General features: G+C 42.8%; 1 protein-coding gene across 2 annotated transcripts in view; it reads left to right on the forward strand.

Moving 5' to 3' along the window:
• LOC145995662 (neurotrimin-like) overlaps positions 1 to 17,641 on the forward strand; it is a 526,024-nt gene that overhangs the window by 332,910 nt on the left and 175,473 nt on the right. For both annotated transcript variants that reach the window (XM_083132015.1, XM_083132024.1), the window contains one exon: positions 9,152 to 9,330. In XM_083132015.1, the coding sequence (XP_082988141.1) occupies positions 9,152 to 9,330 (179 nt within the window). The remainder of the gene's footprint in view (positions 1 to 9,151; positions 9,331 to 17,641) is intronic.

Here is a 17,641-nt window from a genome sequence, read left to right on the forward strand (position 1 = left end):
ACGTCGCTTCTCCTGCCATTAACTGTGATATCAATGAATTGATTAAGATTTGATTGATTTAGTTTATTTTACTTCGCTTTTCTGCAAATTTTGGCTAATCGCGAAGATGTGGATAAATGGTGATATGATGAAAGAAATGAAGGAGCAATCACAAAACATGTACGGACAACACATAAGATAGTCCCACAGAGGATCATTCTGGTCATGCGTCCAGCCGCCAGAGCCTTGTTAGTCTGCAAAATGCTTTTCAGAGCGTACTGCATGAAAGTGAGGGTGACAATTTGGTATTTTCGACCAGGGTCACCACTTACACCCAAGAAATTAATGAATGGAAACTCATAAATAACGTCCATGCTCGGCTGGGATTCGAACCGGGACCCTTGGAATCTTAGTCCGTTGTGCTAACCACTCCGCTCCTGTCTTATGCTAGGAACGAAATGGACGCCCTACAAATCTAACTACAGCGATTCATAATAATAATAATTAAATAGTAGAGTCAATTGTAATCTGTTATATAAGATTACTCTCGACATTGTTAAATACACATTCTTAATGTGTTTTGTTTGTATCTCCTTTATTGCTATTTCAGCTTTTTTATGTCGCTCTTGTATCTCTTGTGTTAATCGTGACGATGAAGATTTTGATGAACTGGATGCTGAGACAAACACAGTTACACATCTATTTCTTGACCAGGCCTCGAACCTGGGACCTCTGCCAAGGAGGCCTCTGATTGTACATTCTTTATATTTATTATTTGTATTATATTATTTACAAACTCATGTAATAAGGTCAGAGTTGTTCTATTCTGGGCAGGCAAATTTAGTATAATACATGTAAATAAAATCATTCAAAGAAGTGAAAAAATAAACGATATTAATCTGACGATATTAAATAAAAGCTTTAGACAAATCGCAATAGAACTCAAAAAATATTTTTTTGCTGGCAAGGTTTTTCACTTGAAGCAGAAGATTTCATTGAGAAGCTCTTCAAAGTGTCCCATGGCAATGCCCCGCGTCATATCTTAATATCATCATCTGAGGTCGATTACATTCAGATGGGAATGGGTCCTTTAGGGAAGACGGGTTGGGGGAAGGAGGGGTGTTTCCCCCGAAGGGCATATTCATTTCGCATCCACGCATATCCTGCTAAACGTCATGGAAACCGTATGATAGGCGAATTGAGATCCGTAACGAGGACCGTAACAGAATATTGAGCAATTCTGCGCCCTTCCTTGCTTGTACTTAATGCCGAATGTGGGGGGAGAAGAAATTTTACTATGCACTTCAAATGACTCTACGGAAGCTTCATGATGATATTGCTATCGCCCCGCAGGGAATGCTGGGAGATAAGTTCTCGTTCGCGAGGCTGCGAGTTTGAAAATGTTCCTCTTTGTGTAAAAATAGGGAATTTTCGGGATATATATACATACACACACGTGGGCTGTAAATTTCAAAGCGGCAACACTGTCCGGAACAGGTGATAACAACGTGCATGTGCTATCAGGCATTGAGCATTGTCAATTTGTGGGGTACCAAAAGTGGTCGGTGCAGCGAGTGCTGTTGTGTATGTACGAGGTAGAAATGAACATAATTTTGTATACTGCCATAAAACATGTATACAAAAGTAGATCAGTGACTGTGGATCAAAATCCAGGTGGCCCGTGGCAAAAATGCACGAGAATGTCATCAAGACTTGTATGAACCCTGTAGCAAAAATACCTAGCCATGCCTGATGGTTGCACAATGGTGAAAATATGGGGAACTCAGCATGATGGAGTTTTCCTCATGTTGAGGTTCTTCTCACTGATACATCCCAACCTCCTCACCTACCCATCAGATATGGCTCGGTATTGTTGCTATAAGCTTCATGCGTGTATACGTTGCGTACAGGTGCGTGAAGGTCAGACTTTTATTCTTCCTTTTTAATTCTTTAACCAGCGTTTGAAGTGGGAAATGTTAGTTGGGGGATGTTTGGATGAGGCTTGGTATTAGCTGGAGCATGTCCCTATAGTTTCACTTGCTGACAGTGAGACAGCTGGGGGGATACTTTGCAAAAGAGTATAGCTAACCTGGGAAATGTCCCCCCCCCACCTCATTTCGAGCACTGACTTTTCCTGTAACGGCTGAAATGTGGTGGTCTACATTTCACATACAAATATGAAGACCTCCGCGGTGGCATAATGTCGTCGCCTTGTACACAAGGAATCCCGGGTCAGATATCCGATGGAGGCCGGATCGCACTTTAAACTGTAGGTCTAGTCCTGATTAGCCTATCTCTGCTTAAAGTGGAATTAGAACAACAACTCTAAATAGATCAAACCACGTAAAAGCACTTGTTAAGAAACTAAATTCCAAAATATTTGCACTGAGGATATTAAAACAAACACTTAATACAAATTCACTAATTTAGGTATATTATGCAATGTTTCATTCACTAATAAATTATGCAATGGAATATTGAGGAACTCACCGGCAAGTTTAGAAGCATTTGGAAAACAAAAACAAGCCATTAGGATTACAGCAGGAATCGTGCATAACGTTGTTTAGAAATAGAGAATATTAACCCTCCGTTCACTGTACACATATGAAATGGCATTATATGCGAGAAAAACATATTAGAACATACATACAGCTTCTAAAGCCATACTTCTCCAGGCTAACATTAGCTAAAGAAGGACCCGAACAGACGGTAGTTAACATTTTCAATAACCTACCAAAATCAGATAGAAATTTTGCAATTATACTTTTTGTATGAACTCTACTGAACCCTCCAAGTGTGTGTGGTTTATATGGAGTAATAATTTCAATCACTCAAACATGGTTAAGTGGAAGAAAATGCATCACACCCTTTCGCCATGAAAAAAGAAGACGAAACAAATATATAAATACAAAATGAAGTACAAACTCATTAAATTTACATCGACATGTTTGAATGTCACTTCTATGCGGCGTGAGAATGCTTGTCTGCAGATGTAATGGACACTGCAGAAACATCAGTTTCGTCCAATGCGACAGCATGTGTGAGTCGTTGATTTTAACCGAAGTATTGCCCACTCCACAAATCAATAACCATTTCCGTCGCTTTTCAATCTACTGTTGGTACCATCCCTTTATGCTGTTCCGTTTTGATGTTTTAGGAAACCTGAATGTCCAATTTTACGCACGTACGGCAATGTAGTATGGCTCAAATGACTACAAAGCAGAAAATTGAACCCATATAGGATTGATATAAATGTGTCAATATAATCTTCACGAGCTTCCTTCATAGTTTAATTTATGTTTGAGGTATTTCACAAACGCATACAGGGTGTTCGCAGCGCGAAAATAACCTTTTGACATTGAGTTGAGTTCATCTCCATGAAATTTCTTTTGAGTGAAATTTTCTGTTTTGGGCCTAAAATGGATGAGGAGACAGGAGTGGAAAAGGTTACATAATTTAGAACTACATAATTTGCATTCATGTCCAGATATTATTAGAATGATTAAATCAAGACGATTGGGTGGGCAGGCCATGTGGCACGAATGGGAAAGGATAGAAGAGTTTACAGGATTCTTGTTGCATACCTGATGGTAAGAGACCAGGAGGAAGACCAAGACGAAGATGGAGGGATAATGTTGAGATGCACCTAAATGAAATTGGTAGGGATGGAAAAGAGTATATAGATCTTGCTCAGGATAAGGACAGATGGAAGGCCTGAGCTACTGCAGCCATGAACCTTCGGGATGAAGAATGCTAGAGAGTTAGTTAGTTAGAAATTTTCTGTTAACCAAATGTTCTAATTCTGTGCTTATTTCTGTCGTGGATAAGACACTTGTATGCGTATGGTGTTGTGCTAATGATCTACGTGCTGGCGCACACAGAATTTTCACTTCAATAAATTAACTTAAAAATATGAAAGAAAAATTCACGTGAAAGTAAAATTAAGTAAATTATTGAGTGCGTTTGAACGTATGGCACTTTTGCACTATTCAAAGGATACGATGAAAAATCCTCTTAGGTATGTAAAATCCTTATCTTAAAGTTAGAAACGAGGTTTAAAGGGCCCCTTGAGAATATATATACACCAAATATAGAAATATTACAAATGGACACATTTTATGTATGTTTACATATATAGAGTATTGTTGGTGCCTAGCTTGCACCCCCAAAATTTACCTTGACCCCCAAAAAATTTCCTTGCCCCCCAAAATATGTTAAGTTAGCACCTCTGCACACAACACATGAAAAAGGTAAGAAGAGACTAGGAGTTTCCTCGCATAAAGTATAAGACGCCCGCTCTTCTAAAAAACAGTAAAAAAGACATTTGTTAAAACATTGTCATCAAGTCCCAACACGGATGGTAAACATTTGGTAAGGTACAAAGCATTGAAAACTGGTAAATTGCATTGAAAACCTGCCAATATTCCAAAAAATGGCCAATAACTCCAAAAATGCAAAATCTAATCAATGTTTTCTGGTTCTAAATAAATAAAAAAACATCCCACTATCCATCCATTGCTATCTCAAGGCCACGGAAAAAATATGACTTTCAATCAAATTTCACTCTTCGCAGATGATTCAGTTTAGTTATCATTTTTAAAATAAGAGATATAGCATGGCATTTGCCTCTCGAACCGCGAGGATACACACACTAACCCTTTTTTCCTCTGCACCAGAAAAGAAGCAAACATAGAAATCCACGAGAAAGCATTTTTGTGGGTGCAGCAACGCAAGACCATATATTTTCATCCCTCAGTCGATCGAAGGGATCTGCCCTTCCGTGAAATTGGATCGGTGCGGTATTTGTGTGGGGGGAGGAAGAGATTGTTTGGGTGTGTGCGTGTGTGTGAACCTGTTCCACACAAACACAATATATTTGCCACCGTTTCGATGTTTTAACCCTTAACATAACCAGCAATAACGCATGAGAATGTATAGATGTGGAAAATGATTAATGGCCCTTCTTGCTTGCCGTGTTAGTTTTCAAGCCAATATATCGCAGACTAGTTAATCGATCCTGAATTGCGATTTCGATAGCTGCTCTTTCCCTTTAAAGTGGACCTTGAATCTCTTTGAATTTCTGGAATGTAAATCAATCGGGGGTGGGGGTAGCAACCACATGCAAAACTATCCGTCCAGATGGACGAGACATGCAACATTGAAAGTTCGCAGACTATACCTTATCGCTCACCGAGACGCGCAGAAACCCGGCAATATACTTGTTTCCGGCGCCTCAGTGGGCGTTTAAGATAACCTGCAGACTTGTGGCACGGAAATCCCGCGCTTCTGATCGGGGCTTACACTATTTGATGTCAATAGAAGCAGACAACAGAAGTTCTCCACGTCTCAGAGTGGGCGTTAAGCTTAATATTCCTACCAACTGACAAAGATCCGTTTAGCGGTCCGGTAACACCTGACCTATCACTACCCCAAAACCTACTAACACTGGCGTACGCAGAGGAAGAGCTGATTGGGCTGCATCCCTCCCGAAATATTAAGAAAATCAAATGAAAGTAGAACTAGGGAAAAAAACAAAGTGGTAATGCAAACCCCCCTTCAAAATGACTTTGTTTGTCTTTGAAAAACTTTTAAAGGGAAGTCGTTTGGCTTTCACACGAGAGATCAGGGTTCAATTTCAGGCGTAGGTGATCTAAGTTCGGTACTTTTACGGTCTTGCCCCTGCATGAAGCGGGTCTTGGGTTCATCCAGTCTCAAATAAATGAGTCCCTTGGTGCAATCCTAGGGAGTAAAGGCGGCAGGAACGTGGTATTGATAACAAAAGCACCAAAAATGACCGAGCTGTAGAATGCGTGGGACCCTACCTCCACAACCCCCTATATGTGCCTTCATGGCACGGTGAAATTTGCACAGACAACTTTTTAAGAAATATTTTAAATATACCTCTCCGCCTCCTCTAGAATGCAGCTAGTAATATCAGCCGTTACAATTCCAACCCTCCCTGAAAAGTTATCCTGCGTACGCTGGTGCCTACAAAGAATAAATTACATGTAGTGATAGATGTGTCACATGTAAACTTGATGGATTATGCATTACCATGACTCGTCTATCAATACGACTCGACAGTTGTCACCTGTCCACTAGATAACATTTCAGTTATGCAGACGAATTGGTGTGCATTTGTGGTTTTTCCTTTTCAGCGTCGCTTTTCTGCCTTTTAGCTCATTGCGGAGTTGAGAAATTGATTAATTGATACTCAGAAGGAAATATCCACGTCTTGGCCAGCAAGGCTCGACATGGACCGGAGCGGACCAGAACGGCGTTCCCGTTAGTGAATATCCGAAACCTTCCCGTTCCGTCTCGTCAGTAATGACAACAGACCGTTCGGATTCGTCTAATTTTTAAACATTTCACTACATTTTCCTTTTGAAAGTAAACAAAATAGGATATTACAGGCAGCATTCATATAAGCTTCCCCTCCCGTGGAGGTGCGTTGTTTGCGCTAGGTTGCTTAGCAGAGAATGATGTCGTCTGCATTTCCTTATACTCTGTCCCAGCTAACTGTGGAGCAGGAAAACGAAAACAAGTCTCTGCTCAAGTAGTGACGCGGGACGGCTCCACCAAAGAAGACACGAGAGAGACGGAATTGCGTGGAGTGGGGGGGAAGCAACTGCAGTTGCCAGCCTTCCCATCTGCGTCTACTGCGTCCCTCTGGCCACTCGATTTGTCTCGCTTCTTTGACTCTATGCGAATACTTGCTCCAAAGTTAGCTGGGACAGGTTATATATAATATTTTTTCCTTGTAGTTCAAGATCTTACTTTTTGTTTATTATTACTTGTCGGGTCTTGTGTTTGATTTTTCTGGCAGAGGTATCCTCCTGCACAAGATCTTTACACAGATTCGGGTTCTCCTATTATGGTCATTCTTTTTTCTTTCATGCCTTCATTCATTCATTTCATGCATTCTTTCATCCTTTTCCTGATTAACGTAACGGTATAAAGTGGGCTTGGTATCCAAAATCAAACTCAAATCAAATCATTCGTGCGGCACTCAGCATATACAGGGTGTTTCCGGGCTGATGATACAAACTTTCAGGGATGATGGAGAAGGGAACATGTATCAATTTGAGATAAGGAACCCTGGTCCGGAAACGACTTAGTCGAAAGTTATAAGCGAAAATCGGTGGATGAAGATGTAATACTTTTATTACCTGCACAACATTTACAACAAGCTGCTACATTCACAACAGATGTTCAAAGTGGCGTCCCGCAGCTTCGCTGCAGGCATGACATTGTCGCACAAAGTTCTGGCGTACCCGTTGGAACAACCCCATGGTCGTTTGAACAATGTCACAGGCAGCGAGAATTCTTGCCAGGAGATCCTCTTCAGTCTCGACAGGTGTCTCGTACACAAGACTTTTCACATGACCCCACAAGAAGAAATCAAGTGGGATCAGATCAGGTGACCGAGCTGACCACGGAACAGCTTGTGAAACTTGAGCAGGTAATAAAAGTATTACGTCTTCATACACCTATTTTCGCCTATAACATTCGACTAAGTCGTTTCCGTACCAAGGTTCCTTATCTCAAATTGATACATGAGCCCTTCTCCATCATCCTTGAAAGTTTGTATCATCAGCCCGGAAACACCCTGTATTTCTGATGCAAATATTTTAACATTGCCAATTATTTCTTGTAATGCAGCATGGCATGCTATTAGTCGTTAATCTCGCCATTGCAGTAATCAGACACAAAAGAGAACAACACTATCTCAAAGAAAGAAAATATTTCAGTCTCGTGAAATTTTCCATTTCAGGCCTTGCTTAGCCTTTGCGGTGGCTGCTACAAACTAATAAGTGAGTAGAAATGGCCCATTTTCGTCGGAATCGCGATAAAAGCGAAATTTCACGAAATGCTGTCGAAATAAGGCTTTGATATTTAAATGAGAAGTAATTTTATTATTATAGTTTTTCAATCCGCAAAAATATGTGAAATTAAGTTCATAATGCAGAATTGGTTAAAAATTAGGAAATGAATATGTGTCTTCAAATGACCGACGTACTTTCTGAATTAATAGCTATTTAATATATATTTAAATGTATGTGTCAAACTTAGGTGATCACTCAGGAAGTGTGTTAAAATCAGGATTGTTAAACGTCCAGGAACAAATAAATTCTAATGAGTTCTATTGTGTTCCGCAACAGAACCGGATCCTATTTTCTCGCACAATTTAAATTCGGTCAAAGTTGCGTATTGTTTCGTTTCAATACGAAAATATAAATATATCCCGAAAACAATATTGCTGGACCGTATTTAAATTGATCCTGAAAAAAATGTTCGTCGACGATATTTAAATTTATCCGGACAAAAGGGTTCCTTGACCGTATTTAAATTAATCTGGAAAATAGGTTCTTGGACGGAATTGAATTACTTTACAGATTAGAATGTTCTGTACGGTCCAGAACCATTTACGCTTGCTGATTTTCTCTCCTGGACCGGAATTGAATTTATTTAATATTCCTGGACCTTTAGCAACCCTGGTTAAAGTGATATTAAGTGCATATATCATCTTCAATAGTGATGACTTAAATTTAGTACAGATGGCATTGCATGGTCATAGGCTATAAAAGGAATTCCAAATAATTTGAGTTAAACGTCATGTGAATGTGCTCAAACTAAAAAGGAAAAAATATTATTTGCTTGAATACCGATTTTTAAATGGATGCAGGTATACATGAGTTAGCAGGTTCATATCAGTTGGCATACATATCTTGTTTATTGATGTGTCCAATGTTACTTTAATTTTATATGTTGCTCTAGTTATTTTCAAGAATTAAAATTAAAAATGTTGTATCATTTTCAAATTGAAGATATTTTACCATCCATATCTCCAATTAAAGTTAATATGCTTACATCCGTCTCAAAATATTACCAAATGCTAATTGCTAGATATCATAATGCTACAAATTGCTAAATTTCATTAATTTCCCTCCCAAAATGCTCATTTCGTAATTTTAAAATGCGAATGGTTGCCATCTCTACCAAAGCTGACGCCACCACTCAGTACATTACATTCAGCGGATCCTCCAGTGATAGTGCATGTGCTTGCGGCGCATTGGTCTTGAGTTATTTCTATTTTAGACATCACTATGGCTTAAAACATTGCTTCAATAGCGACACTAAATTCATGTTCTTTCATCTTCTTTTATTTCAGACACCCTAGAAGTCGGAACTGAAAAGTACCCGTGGCAAAATCCATGGTACAAAGATTATGGGAAATTTCGGCGCAACAATGAACCAGTGTTCGACAACAATATGGTGACCAACGTGACTGCTCAATTGGGTGAAACTGCTTTCTTGCATTGTAGGGTGAGAAACCTCGGAGAACGGCCGGTAAGTTAAATATTATATTTGAGATTAAGAACTTAATTATTGATATAGCATTTATTAATGTTAATGCAACAAAAGTTTAGCTAAATTAAATATTTATTTATTTACTTAAAGTTTCAGATACAGTACTGAAAGGCCATTTTATACTGAAACTGTAGAAACATAAAAAAATAAAAATAACAACAACAAAAAAGACAATGCAAGATGGCAGAGGGCAAAAAAAATGTTACAAGTACTTCGGAAACTCTGTTCTGACAATAAAATGTAAATATTTACAGACAGGTTATTATATAAATAGTTAAGAGACCGCTGTAGAAGAGAGAGCCTTGTAGCGGCAATGTGAAAGAGCTTTACGTTGCTGATTTGCCTTGCGGGTACTCGTAGATGAAATTTTGGTGACTTGGAATTCAGTTTTAATTTTCCCATTTTATGAAAAAATGTCATGTCTGCTTGTTCGTGACGAGTGTGTGGTGCAGTGCCGGATCTTTAAGTCTTGCCCCCCCTCAAAATATTACCAAAGGCTCCTCTACCTATACCCACCCACACACACACACCCAAATCAAAATTTTTAAATAGGAAGAGGGTTATGTGATATATATAGTACACTGTTTTCTCACATTTCGGAAATGATACATTTGTTACAATCATGCAGTAGTTTGAAGAAACTTTCACCCCTGCATTTCTCGTAAAATTCTAGCCTGACTGCTGGGGTGGGTGATCTAAGGTCGGAATTTTTCCGGCTTTGTCCCCGTATAAAGCGGCTCTATGGCTCACCCAACCTCAACTAAAATTGTATCCGGAGGAGGGGGAGGTAAAGGCGACCGCAGCGTGGTGCTGATCACATCACCTCCAAGATGGCCGACATCGAAAATATGTGAAGCCCTACCCCCACATTCCCTAAATGTGCCTTCATGGCACGTTGCTATATGCACAGGGAATATGACTTTTCATTTACCTGTATACAACGTATATTGTAATTGTTTCTGTACTCCTGAGGAACTAATTTTGTTTTTTGATACGCATATACGAATCCTCCACTATGACAATGGCTGATGGCCTCCTAAAGGCTTACTTGTCTCCCCCCCCCCCCTCGCATTCCAGGGTTTTGCGGCTTGTAGATCCGGCACTGGTGTGGTGACTGGATATTCAAAATAGACATCATGTCTGCTTTATGGAGGTGTCTGAGAGAAGGTATTCAATAGCGAGGAAAAGGCTGAGGACAGAATCAAGCGTGCAAAGATTAGTTTTAGAAGCCATAGTCCAGATGGGAGAGAAGTATTCAAGAATGGGAGAGATAAACGATTTGAAAAATACGCTTGTAACGAGTGCACTCACGGCCCCCGAAATGACGTGTCAATCATACCCCGGCACGGGGCCAAACGTCGTTATGTGTACGGGAGACCGGTCGTGACTCACGGTCCAGTTATCAAGTTCGGTACTGAGACGGTCGTTTATTGTCATACTATTGCGAGGCGGAGATTAATACCTTGAAATGTTACACTGTTTTGTTTACCTTTGATATGTAGATTCGAACATTCATAAAACATTAATAGCATAATATCTGGTACCTGAAAAACGTCAAATAACAACACTGACGAACGGTAAAAAAGTGAATATATATTGTAACAACAAAGAAATATTGCAATCAACAACTGTTTACAAAGCCTCCTCAAACGCTCACTCATTCACTCTCTCTCTCTTTCACGCACATGAGGTATTTTTACATGTGAAGTATGGATACAAATCATGGATCTCATTAACATACCATTCCTTTTAATTTTAAACCTTTATGTGAATTTAGGGCATTCGTCTGCCAGCTCCTGTGCTCTTTTAAATTAACTTAAGTGCCAGCCCTCGGAAAGCGGTTAACTAAGACAATTGGGTCGGCGTGGTTAAATCTTTCGTTCCAATGAACGTATGCATCCAGTCGTGAGCGCGACATTATAAAAGTTTCTCGGACGGGGGTGTTACACATAAGCCTCTCTCGTCCAATGAGAACAACTACTCAATCACATAGTGATGCAAAAACTTAATTGGCTCCAGCTGCCGGAATACACTAATCAATCGTCGGCGCGAGCAAAAATTACCTTAAAAACCACTATGCAACAAATAATACTATTTCACGCACACGACCTTACAATAAAAACAACTACGCTTTCCATAATTAAAAAGGACTCATCAGTCAACTATTGACAAATTAAATGGCGCGACGGGGCGGTCGGTTACACAAGAAATGGAGCACACTTTGACAATTTATACTAAATATTAAAGAAATGGAATGGAGCTTCTAACCCTGAATGCAGACAATTAAATTAGAACATCTGAACATGAAATTACCCTTTTTATAACAATACCAAAAACAATTTTTAGACGCGGAAGTTAGGTTTGGGTTTTCCTGAGTAACTTTGCAAATAAGTGGGACGTCGGCGTTAACTGTACGGTGTTGATACTAACGGCGCACGTTTACATATACATGAGACCCTCTGAAGTATACTGTACCAGACTCTGCTACATGGCGTGGTCCTTCATCTCTCCTGGACGCGGGACTTGCACACGGTTCCTTTGTGGCGAAATTGTCCTCCGAGGTCGATCGCGACGAAGAATAATTGCGACGATATGGTGTACTTGCACCTCCTCAGAACTTCGGGCGTTCCTCTTGTCACTAGCGTCGGGTGTACGTGGTCACGCGTCGGTTCGGAATCTCTCTGGTGACGGGCTTCGATTCGGCGTCGTCTGGAAGCGTCGTTCTGGAGTCGTCCTTCAATCTCTCCCTCTGGCTTCGATCGGCGTCGTTCTGGAGTCGTCCTTCAATCTCTCTCTCTGAAGACGTCCTTCGGGCTTTGGTTGGGACGTCGATCTGACGGCGTCCTTCGGGCTTTGGTTGGGACGTCGATCTGACAGCGTCCTTCGGGCTTTGGGCAGTGTTTGGTTTCGGCGTCGTCTGACTGGCTTCGGCGTCGTTGCAGGCGTCAGGGAAGCGACGCCCCCCTTCTCTATCTTCTTTAGCCCTCCATCCTTATGTAGTCCACGCTTGGCAAAAACAAATCACCGCGTAATCTTCACCAAAATAAGGCGCACACTGGTAACTCCCTATCCGCAAGTCGCTCACAGTACGTAAGGAAACAAAGTTCACGGACACAAAACAATGATCACGCGAGAGTGTAGCGCGGAGATGCTCTCTCTGTGAAATCCGGGTAAAAACTGTGTCTGGGGTGGTAGCACCGCATATATATAAGCGATTCAAATTCGTCCGTTGAAACCCACGCTAAGGTAGCTTGGCTTCGCTTTCTCAGGGGATGGAAATGACCTCTGTCCATTGTCTTGAAACGCGGTCAGCGACGCGTCCTGGATCCTTGCAGGGTCGAGCTCCAGCTGATCTTCCTGGTCATCCGTGAACATGGGTTCGAACGCCTGCTGCGACTCGAGCCCGGTAGCGGCGAAAATAATCTTCCCTTATCTTCGCGTTGGTGCAAATATGTCATGTTCTAAGCGGCGGCTGTCACTCAAGAAAAACCCGTCCCCAGCTTCCGACGTCTGGCTCGGATACAAGTTTATTCACAAACTAAATCAAACCTCACACTTTCATGTTTGTGCATAAAATGAATCAATAAACAAAAAATAACTTTTATCGAACTGCGTTTCACATGTCACTAGATACCGTGATATCTCGCCCTCCTTCCGATCAAAAATTCTGTAGGCGAATAAAATTTTTTACTACTCTGGGGCATGAAATTTTGACTACAAATTTTTTAACACCCTGTACAAGAAAAGTAAACCAGTTCGATAACACAAAACACATGATATAAATGATACCTCCAATTTACATAATAAATATACATATTATACACTCTGGGTATGGCGCAATGTTATTTTATACTTCTAAAATGGCGCGATGTCGCTTAACCATGTTTCGCCATCCCATTCCTCCCTTCGGCGCTGACGACCTGACGGCCCCGGCTGTGGAGATGTGTTGCTGGGATTCGGCCCGTTTGCGTTTCGCGTCGGGCTCCTTTGAACCCTCGGCGGACTGCGCCTTGTGTGCCCATTGTCAGAACGCGGGCTCTCCGGTCTACTGTCGGGGTGACGTTGATAATAACCATTGTTCACTCGCCCGTTGTAAAAGTTGCTGTCGTTGCTGTTGCCATGGTGACCCGGCGAACCGCGAGTCTGACCACCTCGACGTCTCTGTCCCCGATACTGGCGTCTTCGTCGTGGCGAAGGCGGACCATCTCGAAGCTGGCGAACTTCGGCTCCTGGAGCGCGTTGCTGCCCATCGTACCTCCTCTGGACGAAATGGACGCGTGGGTGCTTGTTTCCCCGGTTTCCTTCATCCTCTGGTCGTCTCCTTTTGTTCCATTTGTCACTCCGCATCCTCTCGCGTTCCTCTTCGCACTGGTTTAGATTCTCGAGCGTGAGCGACATGGCTTCCGCGTCGAAAACGCACGCCCCGTTAAGATGCCGTCTTATCTCTTGCGGGTAATGGTAAATTAAGGCCGCAATTATCTCTGACGTGGTCATCTGTGGCTGGAGAGCCTGGAACTCATTGAACTTACGCCAGAAATATTGTGAAAAAGTAAGTCCCCCGTTCCTGTCGTACCTCTCGTTCCTCAGCTGGATGAGCATCCTTTCCACTTGCATAGGGCGCTGAAAGTGTGTCAGGAACGCTTCCCTAAACGCCGAGTATGAATGAAAGTGTCTTTCATTCCGATCCAGCCAGTTCTTTGCCCGATCTTGCATTAGGCCTTTCAGCACGAGTAATCGCTCCCCATCCGCAAGTCCTAACTCCCGGGCTGTTGCTTCGAATTCCTCGATGAAGGCAGACGGCAAAATCCTGTCGGCCCCGGAGAACTTCTTGAAATGTTTCTTATATTCCGGCGGGAACAGAGCCCTTCTCGTCGGTGCTGGTTCAGACCGTATATCTTCCCGGGTTGAAGTTTGGGCTTCGAACGGTCGCGGCGATGGATAATGTAGTCCAGGTTCCACTTCGCTTCCTCCGTTGACAAGCGTAGTCGGTCTTGCGTCACTCGCGCGCCTTGAAGACGAGGGGACCGCAGCTGGCTGCGATGACGTCATGGCTGCCGGCTCTCGCGATGATCCGGGAACATCGGCTACGTTCAGTCGCTGCAGTTTCTCTTCTATTTCCTTTATCTTGTCGGAATTCCCTTCCGCTAGACTCGCTGCTCGCCGTACCTGTCGCTCGAGGGCATCGTTGCTCCGATTACAGGCTGACTCCAGCTGTGCACATTGTTGGCCGATGTGTTGCAAAGCTCCTTCCTGTTCACGCACGCTCTGCGCCAGTGTTGCCACCTTGGCTTCCTGTTCATTGAGGCGAACGTCGGTCCTGGCGATCCTGGATTCGATTCGAGCCTCGGATTCTTGGATCGTCTGAAGGAGCTGTTGCGTCACTTCTTCTCCGGAGGCGCGAACCGTCCCTTGTAGGCGTTCTTCCATTCCTCGCACGTCGGTCTGCATCCCTTGCACCTCAGCCTGCAATCCCTGGATGTTCGTCTGGACCCTGGTTTCCAACCCCTGGATGTTGGCTTGCATCTCGGTTTGCATTTCTTGCATGTTGGCTTGCAACCTCTCGGAGTCGGTACGCATCCCTTGGAGCATCTGGAGGATAAGCTGGAATTGGTTGGCACCACTGCCACTTCCTACGTCATCTCCTTGTTCCTTGCCGTGGTCGCCGTCCGCACGTGACGATGTACCCCCTTGGGCACTTGGTATCTCCCTTTCCATTTCCAACGAGCCCTTGCACTGAAGACAAGCCGGTCTGGCCCCCTGGCTGTCGATTTCGAAATCAGCAAATTCCTTTCCACAAGCCTCGCAAACCATCATGACGTCACTCTTGTTCAAACAGTCTATGCGACGATTTCTTAATCTCATGAAGGCCTTTCCTTAATTATCTGCTCAATCTTCTGTCGCACTTAGGAACAGTTACGCAAACTTACGCGAGCTCACACAAAATGTGAATTACAAATCGATACATAAAAAGAAAAAGGAGGTCCGTCGGGAATCCCTTATCCCGCAACTCAGCCTGATGCCATAAATTATGCCAATAACCAAAAAAAGTACACAAAAAGTACATAAAAAATGCCCTATGCAGCTGCCCTTGCTGCTTTCGCCGAAAAAAATATCTGCCCTATTGTTACCAATTACGCCCAATAACGTGTCCTTACACGTGAACCTACGACAAATACATGAAAATAACCCTCGAAATACAAAGCAAAAACACAAAAATAACCAGGAACCTAACACAAGAATTTTATGCGTGACGTATACAACAATGAAATTTCTACCGCTCTCGCAACCTGGCTTTCCTGGAAAGACATGACAAAAGTTGCCGTCCCTGTTCGGGCGCCAAATGTAACGAGTGCACTCACGGCCCCCGAAATGACGTGTCAATCATACCCCGGCACGGGGCCAAACGTCGTTATGTGTACGGGAGACCGGTCGTGACTCACGGTCCAGTTATCAAGTTCGGTACTGAGACGGTCGTTTATTGTCATACTATTGCGAGGCGGAGATTAATACCTTGAAATGTTACACTGTTTTGTTTACCTTTGATATGTAGATTCGAACATTCATAAAACATTAATAGCATAATATCTGGTACCTGAAAAACGTCAAATAACAACACTGACGAACGGTAAAAAAGTGAATATATATTGTAACAACAAAGAAATATTGCAATCAACAACTGTTTACAAAGCCTCCTCAAACGCTCACTCATTCACTCTCTCTCTCTTTCACGCACATGAGGTATTTTTACATGTGAAGTATGGATACAAATCATGGATCTCATTAACATACCATTCCTTTTAATTTTAAACCTTTATGTGAATTTAGGGCATTCGTCTGCCAGCTCCTGTGCTCTTTTAAATTAACTTAAGTGCCAGCCCTCGGAAAGCGGTTAACTAAGACAATTGGGTCGGCGTGGTTAAATCTTTCGTTCCAATGAACGTATGCATCCAGTCGTGAGCGCGACATTATAAAAGTTTCTCGGACGGGGGTGTTACACATAAGCCTCTCTCGTCCAATGAGAACAACTACTCAATCACATAGTGATGCAAAAACTTAATTGGCTCCAGCTGCCGGAATACACTAATCAATCGTCGGCGCGAGCAAAAATTACCTTAAAAACCACTATGCAACAAATAATACTATTCCACGCACACGACCTTGCAATAAAAACAACTACGCTTTCCACAATTAAAAAGGACTCATCAGTCAACTATAGACAAATTAAATGGCGCGACGGGGCGGTCGGTTACACAAAAAATGGAGCACACTTTGACAATCTACACTAAATATTAAAGAAATGAAATGGAGCTTCTAACGCTGAATGCAGGCAATTAAATTAGAACGTCTGAACATGAAATAACCCTTTTTTACAACAATACCAAAAATTATCAGACGCGGAAATTAGTTTCGGGGTTTCCTGAGTGACTTTGCTAATAAGTGAGACTTCGGCGTTAACTGTACGGTGTTGATACTGACGACGCACGTTTACATGGACATGAGACCCTCTGAAGTATACTGTACCAGACTCTGCTACATGGCGTGGTCATTCATCTCTCCTGGACGCGGGACTTGCACACGGTTCCTTTGTGGCGAAATTGTCCTCCGAGGTCGATCGCGACGAAGAATAATTGCGACGATATGGTGTACTTGCACCTCCTCAGAACTTCGGGCGTTCCTCTTGTCACTAGCGTCGGGTGTACGTGGTCACGCGTCGGTTCGGAATCTCTCTGGTGACGGGCTTCGATTCGGCGTCGTCTGGAAGCGTCGTTCTGGAGTCGTCCTTCAATCTCTCCCTCTGGCTTCGATCGGCGTCGTTCTGGAGTCGTCCTTCAATCTCTCTCTCTGAAGACGTCCTTCGGGCTTTGGTTGGGACGTCGATCTGACGGCGTCCTTCGGGCTTTGGTTGGGACGTCGATCTGACAGCGTCCTTCGGGCTTTGGGCAGTGTTTGGTTTCGGCGTCGTCTGACTGGCTTCGGCGTCGTTGCAGGCGTCAGGGAAGCGACGCCCCCCTTCTCTATCTTCTTTAGCCCTCCATCCTTATGTAGTCCACGCTTGGCAAAAACAAATCACCGCGTAATCTTCACCAAAATAAGGCGCACACTGGTAACTCCCTATCCGCAAGTCGCTCACAGTACGTAAGGAAACAAAGTTCACGGACACAAAACAATGATCACGCGAGAGTGTAGCGCGGAGATGCTCTCTCTGTGAAATCCGGGTAAAAACTGTGTCTGGGGTGGTAGCACCGCATATATATAAGCGATTCAAATTCGTCCGTTGAAACCCACGCTA

Source organism: Lepisma saccharinum, chromosome 1, assembly GCF_977018435.1.
Source record: "Lepisma saccharinum chromosome 1, izLepSacc3.1, whole genome shotgun sequence".
NCBI lineage: Eukaryota > Metazoa > Arthropoda > Insecta > Zygentoma > Lepismatidae > Lepisma > Lepisma saccharinum.